The following is an 18946-nucleotide window of genomic DNA, read 5'->3' on the forward strand; positions in this document are numbered from 1 at the left end:
GGAGGGCACATGTGAATCTGCAGCACTACATGCCACGAACAGATGTACGCGGGTAAGTAACATTTTCCATTCAAAGGCATGTGTAGCTGCAGATACACATGCTATGCAAAGACTAAAAAGCAGTCAGTCCTCCCACAAAGCGGTGGCTAGCCTGTAGGAGTTGAAGTTGTTTGAAATAATGTCCTTGAGACAGCTTGGCCTACACTGGCTTGTTGCTGTGAGAAAACATCAACACAGTAGTGTTTTGTAAAATTATGGTGAGTTGACCATGTGGCTCCTTTACGTATCTCAACCATTAGTATGATCCCTAAAAATGCCATTGATGCACCTTTCTTTTTGTAGAATGTGCTCTAGGAGTGATTAGAAGGTGTCTTTTTGCTTTTATGTAGCATGTTTTTATGCATCTAACAATCAATCTTGCTAATCCTTGTTTTGATATAGGATTGCCTTTATGTGGTTGTTGGAAAGAAACGAAAAGTTGTTTTGTTTTCCTAAAATCTTTAGTTCTATCTAGACAGTACATAAGAGCTCTTCTGAGGTCCAGGGTATGAAGAGCTCTTTCTGGCACAGAGTCTGACTGTGGAAAGAAGACTGGCAATTCCAGTTTGGTTGATGTGAAGAGGAGATACTACTTTTGGTAGGGATTTTAGATTTGTTCTAAGTACAACTTTATGTTTGTGTACTTGAAAAAAAAGGTTCCTCACAAGTGAACATTTGTATTTCACTAACTCTTCTTAAAGAAGTAATAGCTACAAAAAAGGCAACTTTCCATGTTAGAAATTGTATTTGACAATAGTGCATGGGTTCAAAAGGTGGTCCCATGAGTCTGATGAGTACTATATTTAGATTCCACAATGGAACAGGTGGTGTTGTAGGTAGACTAATGCGTTTTAATCCTTCCATGAAGGCTTTAATAACAGGAACTCTGAATAGAGAAGAGTGCTGAATAGTCTGTAAGTATGCAGATATTGCAGTAAGGTGTATTTTGATGGATGAGAAAGCTAAATTTGATTTCTGCAAATGAAGTAAATAGGATACAATATGTTGTATAGATGCTGTAAGTGGTTCGATGTTTTTAGATCAGCAATAGAAAAAAAAATCTTTCCACTTGTTTGCGTAGCATTGCATAGTAGTAGGTTTACGTGCTGGTTTAATTACTTCCATACATTCTGGTGGAAGCTTTAGATAACCAAATTCTATGACTTCAGGAGACAAATCGCTAGATTGAGTGCACTGGGGTTTGGGTGCCTGATTTGACCTTTGTTCTGTGTTAACAAATCTGGTTTGTTTAGGAGTTTGGAATGTGGTACTACAGACAGATCTAGAAGTGTTATGCACCTATGCTGGTGTGCCCATGTTGGTGCTCTGAGTATCACGGTGAGTGACATTTGACGTAGTTTGCTGACCAGAAAGTGAAGGAGTGGGGGGGGGGGAAGCGAAAGCAAATATCCCTGAGCAATTGATCCATAGAGCATTGCCCCTAGATAGGGGATGTGGGTGTCTGGACGTGAAGTTTTGGCATTTTACATTTTAGCTTGTTGCGAATAGATCTATGTCTGGTGTTCCCCACTTTTGAAGGTACTTTGGAAGTAGTTGGGAGTGAATCTCCCATTCGTGTGTTTGTTGGTGATTTCTGCTTAGGAGATCTACCAACTGATTGTCTATCCCTGGAATATATTGTGCTAGTAAATGAATTTGATTGTGAATCGCCCATTTCCAAATTGTTTGGGCTATAAGGGACAGTTGAGATGAATGTGTCCCGCCTTGTTTGTTGAGGTAATACATGGTTGTCATGTCTGTTTTTATGAGAACATTCTTCTGTTTGAGAAGAGGTTGAAACGCTTTTAGGGCAAGAAATACAGCTAATAATTCTAAGTGGTTTATGTGTAGCTGCTTCTGTTTGACATCCTAATGCCCGTGAATGGTCTGATTGTTGAGGTGAGCTCCCCAACCGATCTTTGATGTGTCTGTTGTGATTATGGTCTGAGGCACAGGGCGTTGAAATGACCGCCCCTTTATTAGATTGCTGCGATTACACCACTGAAGGGACATAGGTGTTTGGCAGTCCATCAACACTAGATCTTGAAGTTGACCTTGTGCCTGTGACCATTGTTGTGAGTGGCATTGTTGTAAGGGCCTCATCTTTAGTCTTGCATCTGGGACTATAGCTATGCATGATGCCATCATTACTAGAATCTTCATGATAAATCTCACAGTGTATTGTTGATTTAGCTGTATGAGTGGGATGAGATTTTGGAAAGCTTGTATCCTTTGTATATTTGGATACACTAGGGCTTGTTGAGAATTTAGGATAGCACCTAGGTAAGGTTGTACCTGTGCTGGCTGAAGGTGTGACTTTTGGTAATTTAGAGTGAACCCTAGGGTGTGCAAGGTTTCTATTACGTAATGAATGTGTTGTTGGCATTGTGTAAAATTGCTTGATTTTATTAGCCAATCGTCTAGATATGGAAAGACATGGATGTGTTGTCTCCTTAAGTACGCTGCAACTACTGCTAGACACTTTGTGAACACTCTTGGAGCTGTTGTTATGCCAAATGGCAACACCTTGAACTGGTAGTGTTTACCTGCTATGACAAACCTGAGGTATTTTCTGTGAGCTGAATGGATGGGTATGTGGAAATATGCATCTTTGAGGTCTAAAGCAGTCATGTAATCTTGTTTTTGTAGTAGTGGAATGACATCTTGCAGAGTTACCATGTGAAAATGTTCTGAAAGGATGTATAGATTGAGGGGCCTGTGGTCCAGATGGGCCTGAGGGTGCAGTCTTTTTTGGGAATGAGGGAGTATAGTGAGTATACTCCTGTTCCTTGTTGACTATGTGGAACCAATTCTATTGCTTGATTTAATAGTAGAGATTCTACCTCTTGTTGTAACAGAACGGTGTGTTCTGGGGACAACTTGTGGTATCGTGGTGGAATGTTTGGAGGGGTGGAGATTAATTCTAGGCAATAGCCATTGCGAATAATTGATAATACCCAATTGTCTGTAGTGATATTTTGCCAAGGAGAGTGGAATTGCTGTAGTCACCCCCTCCCCCCACGCAGGATATGTGTTGACTGGAAGGGAGAGAAGGAAGTCACTGTTTAGGTTGTGGTCTGCTTAGAGGTTTGGAATTTACCTCTGTTTCTGAAATACTGTCCTCTATAGGATCCTCTAAACCCACCTCTTTGATATTGGGTTTGTAGGCCCTGTTTTGTTTGGGAGATGGAAGCATCTGAGGATTGTGGCTTTAAACCTCTTCCAAACGGTGGTCTGCGAAAGGAGCCTCTATATGGGGTGGTGTATAAAGTGCCCATTGCTTTCACAGTACTTCCTCAGTTTCTCAATAGTGGTGTCTACTTCTGGGCCAAAGAGATGATTCTTCACAAAAGGCATATTAAGTACTGCCTGCTGAATTTCTAGTTTAAAACCAGGAGCGTAGCCATGCATGTCTTCTAATTGTGATAGCAGTATTTACACTCCTTGCAGCTGTATCAGCAGCATCGAGGGCAGACCTTATTTGATTACTGCTGATAGCTTGTCCCACTTCCACCACTTGTTGTTCTCTTTTTTTGATGCTCCTTTGGGAGCTGCTGTATAAGATCTTGCATTTCGTCCCAAAGGGCCCTTTCATACCTGGCTAGAAGTACCTGAGAATTGACAAGTCTTCACTGGTTTGCTGCTTGTGTGGCAACTCTTCCCAGCTGCATCAAATTTTCTATTCTCCTTATCAGGAGGAGGTGTGTCTCATGATTACTGGCTGTTTGCCCTTTTCCTTGCCGTACTAACTACTACTGAGTCTGGGGGGACAGGACGAGTGATATACTCTGGGTCAGTAGGGGCAGGCTTACACTTTTTAATCAATTTTAGGGGTGATGATCCTAGCTTTGACAGGTTCATTAAAAATGTGGTCTGCATGTTTAACCATTCCTGGTAACATTGGGAGACACTGGTACCTGGAATAAGTAGAAGACAGTGTATTAAATAAAAAAAGTCTTCTTCTAATGTCTCAGAATGCACGGCTACTCCATGATAAGCTGCTGCCCTAGATATTACTTGGGTGAATGCAGTGGTGTCTTCTGGAGGAGAAGGTTTGGATGGGTGAAGGTCTGGATCATTGTCCGGGAAGGGATTAGGGTCATAGAGGTCCCATGGATCTGCTGTATCTCCATGTGAGTATAAAGAATGTGTTGGAGAAGGCAACGGTGGTGGGCTATTTTGAGGTGAGAAAGAGCTGTGGAGATCGAGTAGGAGAAGTATGTAGAGGTAGTGGCTTCTTTTTCTGGTTTTTGAGTCTAATTCCTCCTGGAAAGCCAGCCTTCTTTCGGTTTTTAAAGGGGGTACATTGATGATTCTTCCTCTCTCCTTATGAATATGGATTCAAGACTGTCTCTCATCCATAGTTTGTAATATTGGTTCAATCTCAGTCTTCTTCAGAAGTCTTATGAAATTCCATGATGGGCTTTTCAATTTGTTTTAATCTTTTGGAAAGTCCTTGTTCCTCTCTATATGAGGATTTTGTTCGGCTTCGAGGTGTGTATCTTTTTCGGTCCCGAAAAAGTAGTCGGATGTCTCGGTTCCAAAGCCGACTGCAGAGTTTTCGGCTCCGAGAAATGGGGTCTTTTACCGGAGTCTGAAGTGGTGTTTTTAATGGATTTGCTCGACTCAGAGGTGGACGGAGGAGTGGCTTTTTTTTCGGTGCTGACCCCGAAAGACAGTCGCCAGCAGTCATTTTTCAGGCCGAACCATGGCCTTCCGGCAGTGGTGTACCCAAGGCCTTTGAATGTTTTTTCTGCAGGGGTGTAGGTGCAGACGTTCTCACATGCTGGCCAGCTGTGATGGGTCTGTCGCCTTCCGATTCCTGTTCAGAGTCTGTGTCTCGGATGGAGACTGCCGTCTGCGCCTGCTCTTCCTCCATAACGTCGAGATGTTCGCTGCTTTTTGACGCCATTTCGAGTCTTCGGGCTCTGCGATCCCTCAGGGTCTTCTTTGATCGTAATGATTAACAGGCCTAGCAATCTTCCTCCCGATGGTCTGGAGAAAGGCACAAATTACAAACGAGGTGTTGGTCTGTATATGGGTACTTCGCGTGGCACCGAGGACAGAATCGGAATGGAGTCCGATCCATCAGGCTTTCCACGCGGTAGGCCAGAGTTGGGTGCACGTGCCCCAAAGGGCGAAATGAAGGTTCAGACGGTACTACCGGTTCGATGCCAGATGGGGAACGCGATCGAAACAATACCAACGAATAAGAAGGTTTTCTGAGGTTTTCCAAATCGAAATCTCGGAGGGAGAGGAAACAGGTCCAAACCAGACAGCAGAAAGAAAAAAATGTAACAATGGAGTCAATGCCCATGCACACTGAAACCAAGAGGAGTCACCACTCAATCCTGTGAATCCGAAAAGACTTCTTCTAAGACAAACAACTTGTAACACTCCGAGCCCAACACTAGATGTGGGAAGAGCTATGCATAGCATGTGTATCTGCAGCTACACATGCCATCGAACATACATATGTGTATATACCTTTCTAAGACATCTAATTCACACCACAACATTCAAATTTGTACCAAATTTTGTCTCAGTCATTCCTAAGTAAAATCTCAAGCAACATTTGAGCAGAGATTTAGTAAAAGTTGTTCACCTTGAAGCCGGAATCTAGGACACATAAAACAGACTATTTTGGCACAGCACACTTATCCACAATCCAATTTTAACAATGGCTGAAAATTAAGTGCTCTCGTGTTAATATGTTAGTTACTTCATGCAATAACGTCTCTCTAGAAAGGGGGTGGGTGGCAGTCAGTGTTCTTTCGTGCTATCCTAGTTAGTACTTATATTTTGACCGGGGAAGTAATGTCTGGTCTGGATACTTTTGTCCACAGAATATCTGCACACTACCTGCAGGTGTTTACAAAGTAGGCGAGATTAAGTTGTTTTCGGAAGGGCAATTGGACAAGTACATTTGTTAGGGGAGATAATTCCACCTTACTTCTCAGACACTTAAAATCATTAAATGTACCACAACTTCGATGCACTATTCATTGACACCCATGAACAACTTTTACTACGGCTCAACTTTGCTCAAATGTGACAGAAGCGAACATTATCTGAGGAATAGCTTATGAAATTTCAAAGGCTCATTACTTACACAATAGATGGGTAGTTACACTGGAAAGCTGGAAATAGTCACCTTCTAAATTAAGTTATTTAGCTGTTTAAGCTTTAAACAAGCTTACGTTTTCTTTTATAAACACCTTTGCAAAAACAAAGGCCATTTAATAAGGATCAAAAATAACATACATATAATGTTGACAATTATTAAGTCTTTCAAGACGATTGCTTAGAAAGTTACATTCTAATACGTGGAGCACTCTTACCTGTAACATGCTAACAATCTCAACTTTGTTGAAAAAAATAAATGAAGTTAGAGTGGAAAGAAAGTTCTCTTCAAAAACTGATGGTGTTGGCAAGATGATGTCCTGTATGTACTGTACCCTGTAGGTCTGATGGATCTTCTGCCTAAGTTCGGAGTCCGTTATAGGAATAACCTCTTTAAATTTAGCAGTTTTGGTCAAAAACTCCCTATGGCTTTTAGGTTGAGCCATTGCAGGATCATATTCTAGGCATCCTACAACATCCATAATACACTCATCTGAAAACATTACTTCAAACAGTGTTGCTTTGTTGAGGAATAAAATCCCTCTAATAATTTCATATAAATGATGCAAGCCTTCAGAGTTATCTAGGTTCTCACAAGTCTGAAAGAGCTGCAACAGTTTTTTTATGTAGCCTTCATTCTCCAAGGCAAGTGCCAACTTTTCTCTACGAATAGGAGAGGATAGAACAGATGTAACAAGGTCAGCAATTTCTTCAAGTTTGTCGAGTTCACAGGTAGGAAGGTCAATCAAATGACTAGTTTCTGGCATCTCTTCAAAGCGATCCTCTTCAGACTCATCAATGAGGTCTTGAGTAACTTCCACAGATGGATCCTTACCTTGAACCTATGAGACAAAGGCACAATGTATTACTTCCTTTGAATAAAAAGATTAGAAAGACACATGGAGAAAATCTAAAATCGTAACCCAAAAAGGGGTCTGTGTTCCTTTATTTCAACAAAAACATGAGACTATGGTTTGAAGAAAGAGAGAACATTGAAAAATAAGAATTTTATAAACGTATTTCACTAGTCGAGGTCAAAGAGCAAATTAAGGTGTTTAGGGAAGGGACAAAGAAGGGAAAGTAGATTATGCAAAGAAAAAAGATCAACTGTCCATTTGTTGGTGAGCAAAGAAACAAAAAGGATTCAACGATTATGTGAGAGCTGAGTAATAGTTTTCAGGTTGTTTTTTTGTTTTGTTTTTTAAATTCAGAAAATAAATGTTTTCTGGGTACCACAAATCCTCAATGAGAGAGTCAAAAGTGGTTAACAGCACCAGAAAAGGATTTAGTCTCAGCACAGTGGGATTTAATTTTTTTCGTTTCTAGCAAAAAAACTTTGGCTTCTGAGGTTTGTAGAACCTCCTACTACACGAATATGGAGTAGAGATTTGATGTGTGTTAATATTCAAGAGCTTTTAAGATAAGGCAAGCAAGTTCAACCTTCACCTCTGGTCTCCAGAAGTAGCCTATTAAGATGTTACATTGAAGAATTCTAGTTAGGAGAGATCTGAATCTTTTTAAAGGTGTAGAGATTGAGTATTTCAATGTAAACTCAAGTATTTTGCAGAGAACTCCGAGTCAATCCAAAAGCCAAGGGATTTAACTTTTTGGGTAAGAAATGGAGATAACCAAGGAATACTTAATTCCACATAACGGTCTGCACTGTAGTTTTGGTGGTGTACTCAGTCAATGTGAATTCAGACTTTTCTGGGTTTAACTAAAAGAGGTTTGAGGATTTTTTTTTTTTTTTTAATTGGGAATTCTTAGTATGCATTTTATACTAGAATGTAATGTCTTGTGCTGATGCAAGAAGTGGATAGAACTTTGATGTGATACACATAGTAAGCCAATTATTTCCATCTTCTTTTCTCTCTCAAGAAAGCAAAGGATCTTAGGTTTCTAAATGCTAAATTTCTGTATTGATGAGTTGGATGCATAACCTTGTTTTCGGAGTCTGCATGACCGGTCATACTGCAGAACAGGTGTACCTACATATCTGACTAAAGAAACAAAAAGTCCGACATGTCCATGTTGGGAGAGAAATAAGGAAATGTCCATGACCAAACTACTAAGCTAGAGCATTAAGGGCTCTAGGATTCTGGGGGTGAAATACTGACATTCTGCATTTTAAACGGTTGATAACAGTAGTCCCATAAAACAGCCGTTTTACTTTTCTGGTTCAGTATGCAATTTGTTATGTCTTGTGTATATGAGTGAACATTGTGAAAAGAAAAAAAAAAAAAAAAAAAAAAGCTATTGCTGAATTTTTTTTGGCTTTGAGTCACAGTAAATTTGACATGTTTTGATGCTTTTGTAGTAAAGGTAGGCCTCTAAATTATTTCAAAAAAATATATGTTAGTATACCTGCAGGTTGAGCAGCTTTAACAATCGACTCAATTTAACTGTAATGTACTTGATCCGGAAAGGAGTCTCAAATTGTGTGATCCTATGCAAATATTGTATTTACCAGTTGCCTTTTTCTTCTTTCTCACATGTGTACCTTCAATTATGCAAGTTCAGCATTTCTGCTGTAAAAAAAGTGCTCGTTTTATTAAATACACTATACGTTTGCTCCATGTATAATAAATCTAGCCCAGAAATAAAGTACACATGATCAATAAATGACTTGCCCCTTAGTTTACTAATAGCTTTGCCACCAGGGAAGGAGTATTTCTCAGTTTATGTTTAAACACTCCCATTCAATAAGTAAATTGGTAAAGCATGATGTGGAATGTCTAAAAAAAATAGCTCAACCTCATAAAAAAATGACTCGCCATAGCAAGGGGTCGAGTAGATATTTCGAGCCCTGAAAGGTCACTTGAAGGCGGGGATATGCATATAAGGCCGCCCAGTAAAAAGTGGGACTGGCCTATACAAGCATATGCTGAAATCGTGTTAAGATTAACACAAGATCCTCCTATGCCCTGGTAGCCGGAGACCATTTGACTCACTAGTTGCTGATTAAAGGTTGTTGATTACGGCCTTGCTTTGTGAAGTAATGCTATGCATAAAGACATCATTCCAAATAATGTCATCCTCTTCCTCGCTTTCAGATTTTGATGTATGATAAAGGGTGATCAATTTCTGAAAAGCCTGAACTTGCTTTGGTTACCACTAAACTGAGGGCTGAGTTTGAAAAATTCTGGATCTGCGATGGCAGCTGATGAGATTTTGACACAAAGTGGAAAGCCAAGATTGCTAATTAACATTGTTTGTTGCATCTACATCTTCCAGTTCGTTATGCCCCCATCCCCCAACCAGAAAATGCAACTCCAACGCATAGTCACTACTGCTGGATATTTTAGTAAACACTTGTGTAACGAACATTACTCTAAGTGGAATATTTTGACGACTGTACAGCTCACCAAAAACCTGAAACTAACTCGAATACCCAAAGATCTGATGCAGTTATCTTCCACTCCTCAAGATGGTTCTCATTGTTTCAATGTATAACCTCTAGTGAGTGGTAATGAGGTAGCAGTGCTGGCACAGAAGACAACCTTTTATTGCAGTCTTCATACAGACAGTCCAGAAAGCTTGCAAAGTCACAACAAAACATAAGAAAAAACAAACCTTCCCTGAATAAGATAAATCTGACAAAATGGCCCGCTACAAATATGAAGGTTCCATGATTTGAGAAAAAACAAGTAAAACAGGAACATTCAACAGGATAGAGAACAAATCAGTGAGAGGGATGCACAAGTCAACATTCTTATTTTTTTTTAAACGTCTCTACCAATTTTTAGTTGTCTCAAAGATTAAGATGCCAAAACAGCTCTTCAGCAAATGAGGCACAAACCAAGCAATCCCTGAACAAAATCTCAGCTCTGATGCACTGAAAGCAATACCAGAATGTACGTTTCAAGGCTTACGATCATCTAATTTGCCAGGAACCAGACTGTGTAAACTGTGATGCATGTATAATAGTGACATCTCCGACTTCAGATTAAGTTGGGACCTGTTCTGATATTTTAAATAGATCCCTATACTAAGAGCTGGCTATAATGTGAAAGCATGTAGCAAACATTCAAAACATACAATTTGGAAACAAATGTTTACCTGACAAATTTTTTCCCATATCTCATCACAGCCAGCCTTTTCTTGGAAGCTTAATGCAAGATCATAATTCTCGGCTTCTGACCACACAATCAGGGTATCCTGTTTACAAAAGGAAACACAAATTTCTTTGTTAAATTTAATTTTAAATAGTTTCATTTATTTTGAGACAAACAAAAAGGTGACCTCCTTTAGCAGCAACCTTCAATTACAATGACAAGCCAATTTAGTCGGAATTCAAAATTCACAGCTGAATTTAATTAATCTAAAATCGACAGATGATAAAAGAGTCAGGGAAAACAAACAGGAGTGTCAGATTTAATTGAAGAAGCCGGCAAATCATTCTGAACATTTTTGTTTTCATTTTCACTATTTTCTGGGGTATCCTCAATGTCATAAAGAAAACAGTCATCAGCCAATGTAATATGTTGAATTTCTACAGCAAGCTTAGTGCCGACATGGAATGAGACACTCTTTATGGGTGGGCAGATTTTGATGGAGTAAAAGAAAGGAAAGGGCTGGAAAGGGAATAAATTCAAATATTAAAACAAAAATGGAGTGATGCAGGAAGCCTTATAATCTTATATCATGCAGATTTAAACTTGAATACATTATATCATTTGCATGGCATAAAGGTTTCCTGCGCTTACTTTAATAGAAATTATCCAGCATAATCTGTCCTGCCCAATTTTAATACAAATTGTCTAGCATAACTCCAGGTCCGAAGAACACATTGTGACAAAACAAGCTGCTAGGAATGTAAAAAGTCCAATAGTAAGGACTATAGTATCACAAATGGCGCAGTTAACTATTCAGGATTGATAGCTGCAGCAAGAAAATTAAAATTGTAATCTGTGATATTTTAAACAGAAACCGAACTCAAGTTCAAAACCTATGTCTGAAGGAAAAGAATTCGGAGCTCAGTTCAAAATGGAGGGTGATGGTGGACAGATAATGCAGTTTCACGATGACAAGAGCTGACATTTCCAAGTTCTACTAACTTTTATAGTTGCTTCTCTTGCAGTTACACATCACTGCAGGTGGAATAAAAAGGGTGCACCAAGAGCACTCGTAGTTTGCTGATCATCCTGGCGAATGTTATGGCCACAAAAATGGCAGTTTTTATTGTCAGCAGACTAAAAGGACAATTGTGTAGAGGCTTGAATGGTATACACATGAGAAATGTAAGGACCAGGATACGGTCCCACTGAGGCATGATAAAGGTCTTTGGTGGAAACATATGTTCCAGGTTTTTTTAAATGAACATAGACACAATTTCTGGCTTAAAAAGAGAAAGTTGGTCCAGCAGTTGCAAAAATGCTGAGATGCCAGACAAGTAACACTTAACTGTGCCCAAAGCAGAGCCTTGCTGGGCAGAAGACAGGGCAAACAAGAGATGTGCAGATAAAGGTTGGGGTTGTGGGGGATGGGAAGGGGGGGAGCAACATTGTAGGAGGCACACCATGATACATATAAACTTTTCTCCAATTGCAGGCATATACTGTCTTCATGGAGGGATGCCTGGCTGCCAGAATAACATTGCAGACTTCTGGAGGAAGGTTGAAAGCTGTCAACTTTTACCGTTCAATCGCCAAGCATGGAGGAGGAGGGTGTGCAAGTTCAAGTGAAGGACCCTGCCCTACTGCTGCGACTGAAGATCCTTCTGAAAAGGGAGCATGACAGGATGACTGACTGTTATACTCAACAGCTTTAGATTCCCTCTCCATGCTCAATCCCTAGGCACAAGAATGACTTGGGCCCGGTTGTTCCTGATCTTCTTGATAACTCTGGGCAGACCTGGTACTGGCAGGAAGGCGTACACAAGACTGAAGCTCCGCTTATGATGAAAAGTGCCACCATGGAAACTTTAGAGTGAAGAACTACTCACAGTGCGCTCTCGGCAGCAGCGAACAGATCCAACCAAGGCTTTCCCTACTGCTGAAAGAGGCCTTGGCGCACTTCCACACGGAGACGCCATTCGTGATTCACTAGGCATTTTCGGCTGCATTTATCTGCTCTAGTGTTCAGAGAGCCTGTAAGGCATTGAACCACCAGGGAAATGCCTTGACGTTTCAGCCATGTCCAGAGGGACAGAGCCTCTTGACACAGGATCCATGAACCCACTCCACCATGTTTGTTGCAGTACCACACGGCAGTGGTGTTGTCCATGAACACCTACACCAGCCTTCCCTTTATCTAAGGTAAAACGGCTTTTAATGCCACGCAGCCCGCCTAGAGTGCCAACAGCTTTATGTGAAACTTGGACTCCGCCAGAGATCAGAGCCATCTGATCTCAACCTGTCTAAAAGGCTACCCCAACCCAGAAGTTATGCATCTGTCACTACACTCAACTCTGGTAGGAGAAGGGAGAGGGGTCTGCCACTGACCCAATCATGGTTCATTAGCCACCACTGCAGGTGCTTTGCAGTTCCATTTGAGATCTGGACCATGTCAGAGAGATTCCCCGGATACTGCACCCACCGGGCCTTCAAGTCCCACTGCAGAGCCTACATATGCCAGTTGATATGTGTCACCAGCAGAATGCAGGATACCATGAGGCCCAAGAGCCTCAGTGTCAGTCTAACCGAATCCAGGATAGAGGCTGAAACATCGATATCACAGCTTGAATATCCTGGACTTGCCTCTAGGGGTCAGGTCACTGTCAGGTGAGGTGTCTAAACCCATTGACCTCACCCAGTTTCTCATACTAGCTGTCTTCAACTGGGTCCTCTCCATAAGGTTCCATAGACCCCTCTCAAACATCTCCCTGTCCAGGCATTTCCATTAAATAAGGGACTTGCTCTGCTCCGAGGAGGATGTCCTCAGTTGATGCCAGAGAGGTGTCGAAGTCTGGTATGACTATGAGCATGGCGCCACAGCACTGGAGTGAGCACCGAGGAAGGTCTTGGTATCACTGGCAGCTCCACTCAGGATCCTTGGGGACCAAATGGCACTGAGAGCAAACACTTCTGTGGTTCCAGTGGGTGGGCTTCTCCCTTTGCATGTGAAGCCCGAAGGCACTTCAGGGGGGCCAGGCTACCCAAATATGAGGCACTTGGCCTCAAAGTTCCTTTAACTGGGTTAAGCTCACTCCAGGAAAATTGGGAAAGCTAGAGCACACCCAGTTTCAGACCCTGCAGACTCCCGGGGCCTAGAGTACAGACGCTCCCTCATCTCATCGGATGATTTTGAGGGATGCAGGTGAGTCAAAGAACATTTGGACTTCTTTGCTTTCCAGTGCCTGTGCAAATTACCAGACTTCCAGCGTGACAAGGAACATTGGGACAGGCTCCACAAATGGTCCCGGGACCTGCCACTTGAACTGGACCTAGAGCATCACGGAGTCGACCAATGTCAGGCAGCAAGGAGCTTCAGCGATCGCGTCCTCAACACCTTCAGGTGCATGGCGTGGCAGTCCTCGCATGCCTGAGAACCTTCTCCCGGCTCCAGACACCACAAAATCTCCAACATAGCGCACATGGATTGAAACCAGCTGGTTTAATGGGTGACAGTCTCACACCAGGAGAAAAATCTCAGGAAAAAAAGTCTAAAAAGGCCAGTCAAAAAAATGACTGAAGGGTAGCTCGATCTGAATAATTGCTATCTGGTGCAGAACTGACCTCAGTGCGCGGAGGGGTGCCTATATAGGTATCACAAATGTCACTTCCACCGCTGACGCAGAACCAAATGACGCAACCTATAGGTTTTGCAGGAGTACTGGTCAAAAATCTTAGAGGTCCAGTCTGATGCTGAGGGATATTTAAAGGTAAGGAATCTGCAGCTAGAACTCAATCAGATAGAGAAAACCTATATACATTTAAAATAGAAATCCCTTGTGATCAAGAAGAATGGCAATGTACAACACAAGAACCTTAGTACTTTGGGAATGAATGTGAAAAGGGTCACTCAAAACGTCAATTTTAACTTACCCTCATAAAATTTCTACTCTTTGTGACAAGATCAACAAAACAAAGTCCAATCACTTCTTTCCACATATCAGCCACCCAAGGTTTCTCAATTTCCACTGGCTGCTTAATTTACGTCTTCTCGCGACACAATGTGTCTCTCCAGCTTTAAGAGGGGAACAGCTTTCAAAATGTCTCGGTTCTGCCTTAACATAAGCCCCAGTGCATTTTAAAACCTAGATTTAATAATCTAGGTCACCTGGGTTGTACAGAGTGGTGCAGCAATTGCCCTCCCTCCACCACCAAAGCCCCTAAATATCAACTACGTTGGTATGACACTGGTATTGACTTTACTTTAGAAGATGTTTGTTGAGCAGGAGAGCCTTAGGAGTTTGGAAGGTGAAGCAGAAAACACCCTGTTCGAGAAGTTCTGTAGATAGACGTTAGTGCCATACCATCTGGGCTGCCATGGATATGAATGTGGACCTAGTGCTCCATTCCTTATTCAGGTAACAGATTGTCGGAAAAAAAAACATTTCACCTCTAGTCCTAAAATAAAAGACTTGAGGACTAAAAGTACCATCCCGATCTCCAGCATACTGAAATGAAAATATCACTAGGAGTCCCTTTTCCTTCAGTTGGCAGGTCGTCCAAGTGTGGTCCAAATCCCTCCAGGGCCCTGAGCTTATGGTAAGATTGCCTGATTAAACAGAACTCGCATCAACATTTGTTTTATTTTTTGCTAAAAATAAAAACACTAGAATACCAAGTTAAAATAAAAAGGGGTTCATCAAAGAATGAATATCACTCTTTTGAAATACCATACAATGGAAACACGGCCACAATTGAAAAAGTAAAAAGAAAGCCAGACAATAAATTAAAAGAAAGGTGAAAATAACACCTATCTTTCAGGAAAGGGAATACTACAACTACCTTGTTTTCACCAAAAATAGCTTTAAGTCAAGAAGTGAAGGACTACAGCCTCATGTAGCCCCTGTGGTACTTCTAATGAACTAACGATGTCCCAATTGCATGCTGGGATGCTTATTATTCAGGATTTTGAAGATATGACAATAGGTTCGGAGGAAAACCCCAAAACCTAATGCATAAGATTAGAAACATGCCCGATATAACCCTTAAAGCACTGTAGAGTCAAGTTAATCTCACAAGTAGTGAGTATTCTTTCTCTGCTAAGGGTGATAAGTGATTATCGACTTCCCAGCTGCCCACTTTCCCACGGTTGCTTCATGTCTTAATTTTGGATTAGTTTTATACCACAAAGGAAAGACCAGATAGGATCAAGCCTGTTAGGAAAGTTTCACATTAACAGCTAAACATTTCTGAATATATCAAACTTGACTATATATGGAAGTCTGAGAAACTGATTGGGACTGGGGTAAAAAGATTTTCTGAAACTATGCTAATATTATTAGGGAGGTTTGTTAGGCGCTCAGGACAGTTAAGCTGCTGGTCAGTGTCGAAAAAAATCTCAAAAGGAATGTGTCATTGAAAGTAAAACATACCATGAAGAAACTGTAGTTATGAAATGCAACATTAGTGATTTTTATTATAAAAATGACTTAAAATTGTTGAAGTTAAGAGACTTCGGATAGTTTAGATGGAATGTATTAGAATGTAAAACGAAAAACAGGATATTTGAAAATCACTTAGTTAGAATAAAGTTCACTAAGATCGTTTGAATTATTGTTGGGTGGATTACTCTAGACCCTGAAAGTAATAACAGTTTTTAAGGCTGCCATAATTTAAAGATATCCTCCCCAGTAACTTTTACTAAGAAACCATCACCAAATCCAACCAAAACACCTTAGACTCCTTTCACAAAAAAGGCAAAACTTGTTAATTGCTACTTTGCAGTCACTGCACTATACACTACATGAGTACATAATCATCACTGCAGGACCTCTCTTTCTTCACACTGCCATCAGACTCTTAATCACCTTTAAGTAGGGGGTGCCTATAATCTTACAATCTCACCAGGAGTGACCCCCAGACTACCTTACAAACACCCAAAATAAGACTAATTTCCCAGTCAATTAGATATTTGCTATACAAGTTGAAAATATACTGTTGATGCATGCAAAATGGTAAGATTTGCAGTTAAATTATTAGTCTTACACCCTACTAGCAATTATAGTCAATTTCCCTAAACGGGGAAACTGTAGTTGGAGCTAGTGTCTCACCCCACCAGTCTCATTCTGGTCTATCATCAGGTCCCTTTCTTTTCTAGTTGTCTCCTTGTACACTTGTGCGACACACACAATCATTAAGATCTGATGAGGAAAATTTAGAGGAACATGGAGGACTCATCTAGGGCAGTGGTTCCCAATCTTTTGACTTCTGTGGACCCCCCACTTTATCATTACTGAAACCAGGGGACCCCCACTGAATCATAATTGCAATCGGGGGACCCCCTCCCCCCACTTAGTCATTACTGAATGCTGGGGACCTAATCTGTTAATATTATTTAATTTTCTAAGCAGTCGCGGACCCCTGAGGAGGCTTCGCGGACCCCCAGGGGTCCCCGGACCACAGGTTGGGAACCACTGATCTAGGGTGAACATGATAAACAGTTCTGCCATATTGTCAGGTGTGTAAAGTCACTGGTCAAGAGAGACCAACAGTCAGACATAGAAGGTCTAGGTGAGAATATTTTTCCCTCATCTTCTTCAAATTAACGCATTACTTGGGTACAACATTAAAACCAACAATCATTTCCAAGTCTACAATTCCATCCTGGGCAGGTGGTTTATTTATTTTTCTAAACTGACTTCAAACGGTGTTTAATCTTCTACCTCAAAACACCCCTTTCACATGCAGGGTCCACATAAGTTGCCTAGCCCAAAACTCGAGGGATACACTTAGGTATCGCATTAACCTGTAAATCTAGCATCAGTACAGGGATGTGATCTGACGAAGGACAAATACAAATTTTTCAAGAATAATAATTATAATAAACACCACATTTAGATACACAGCTTCAGACTTAAATTAACACTGGTCTGAAGATCATCAGTGTCAATAAAATTCCTCTTTTTAACCTGCCTCCACCCAAATTGCAGAAAACCTCCGTAATTCAGTATTCTAAACATTACTTTCATTATTACCAACTGAGAAAGAGATTTATCACTTTACTTTGAGTAAGGAGGCAAATGACTAACTTGCTTTTGGTCTGAATTTTGAGGCCTGATCCACAGCTGGAAACTACCTCCGTAACATTACTAAATCATACCACTTACATTCTTCTAGCACCAAAAAGAAGCCACAAGGGTATACCTTGTGTGTATCCTTCCAAAGCTGTAATGAAATGGGACCAGAGCGATCAATCAATGATTTTTATAAAACAAAATAGGCAAGGCTGATACAGATTATTTAGTGGTAAATAGTAGTTTTCAATGTAGATCCAGAAAAACTACATTCAAGTCATTTTCAGACTTAACACTATGTAAATGATTATGCACACAACTTTATCTTGTGGAAATCCCAAACATCTGGTGTGGAAGTGGTACTCCTTGGTCTACAGTAGACTTTACAGCTTTAAGAGGTCCAGCCAGCTCACAAGAATCTGCAAATTTCTAATCCTCGAAATCTCTGAAAATGTTTGGAGATTTTGAAATATCTTGTAGCTCAAACAATGACTGTCAGTTAAGTGTATCATGCAGTTAGCGTCCCTGTTCCACACTTGACACTGACTCAGATTAAGGTTTTTGTACAGTAGCAAAAGCATACTGCATACTGAAAGCACATAAAGATACAATATAACAGAACAACACTCCCATGCTTTTCAAAGGATAGAATCTCAGCTTCTATAAGTATTTTTATTTTCATCAGTAAGACAGAGGAAAAGTGCTGGAGGTGCACAGCCCCTGCCATAAGGTCAAAGAACCTACTGCCCTCTTTGGGGAAATGAGTCACCAACGAGGACCAATATCCACTGCCATATTCGTCATATCTGACCATGGACTTATATGTAGTTTGTCATGGAACGGTTTTGATGGTGTGGTCACTGACTGGTTGGCAGCTTCCTTGTGGCTGCTTAGTCAATTTTTTTTTTTTTTTTTACAGACACTCACCTCACACTATTAGATAAAATTGGGAAACTCCACTCTTAAGTCTTGAGCATCAACTGACCACGCAAAGTGCCTCCCCAGTTTTGTATTTTATATCTAGGACAACTCAATTAATGCTAAGCCTAGATGGAGAACAAGAACAAAAGAGTGGTCCTAACCTTAAAAGAGGAAAGCAAGAGAAAACTTTTATATGGCTAGAACATTCAAGTATATCAATATCAAGACAAATGGCTTTTGGAGCCAGTCCTGTAGCAAAGATTAAAAATAAAAAGAAGAGGGGAGGGGGATGGGGGGGGGGGGAGAAGAAAGATTGCTTACTGCAATGGAATTCCATTCTTCTCATTAATTATGCATAGCAGAGGAAGACGAATTATTGCTAGTTGGTGAAATTGCAGCTTCTGTACTGCAGTATATAAAATATGCGACCCTGACAATACATCTTAAGCACATTTGTGGATGGACAGGCAGCACACTAGTTTGTGGGAATGTTCTAATGGGTCCATTGTGGAGAGTTAGAGGAGCAATTAGACCTCACACTGTTTTGGCAGGAAATGTCATACACAGGAGGAGCAAAACATGGGCGTGGGTACCAGTGGGGTAAGACAAGATGAGCTGGTAAGTACACTTGTGCAATCATCTAGTTCAGTGGTTCCCAACCTGTGGTCTGGGTAAACCTGGGTGTCCACGAAGCCTCTGCCGGGGGTCTGCGACTGCTTAGAAAATTAAATATTAACA

The 18946-nt window shown here is 40.9% G+C and overlaps 1 protein-coding gene across 7 annotated transcripts in view; it reads right to left on the reverse strand.

Moving 5' to 3' along the window:
• The window catches only part of PPP4R3B (protein phosphatase 4 regulatory subunit 3B), a 428645-nt gene that overhangs the window by 366936 nt on the left and 42763 nt on the right, over positions 1–18946 (reverse strand). For all 7 annotated transcript variants that reach the window (XM_069234360.1, XM_069234358.1, XM_069234359.1 and 4 more), the window contains exons 3-4: positions 10222–10320; positions 6381–7004 (exon numbers count right to left, since the gene is read on the reverse strand). In XM_069234360.1, the coding sequence (XP_069090461.1) occupies positions 6381–7004; positions 10222–10320 (723 nt within the window). The remainder of the gene's footprint in view (positions 1–6380; positions 7005–10221; positions 10321–18946) is intronic.

Source organism: Pleurodeles waltl, chromosome 5 (genome assembly GCF_031143425.1).
Source record: "Pleurodeles waltl isolate 20211129_DDA chromosome 5, aPleWal1.hap1.20221129, whole genome shotgun sequence".
Taxonomy (NCBI): domain Eukaryota; kingdom Metazoa; phylum Chordata; class Amphibia; order Caudata; family Salamandridae; genus Pleurodeles; species Pleurodeles waltl.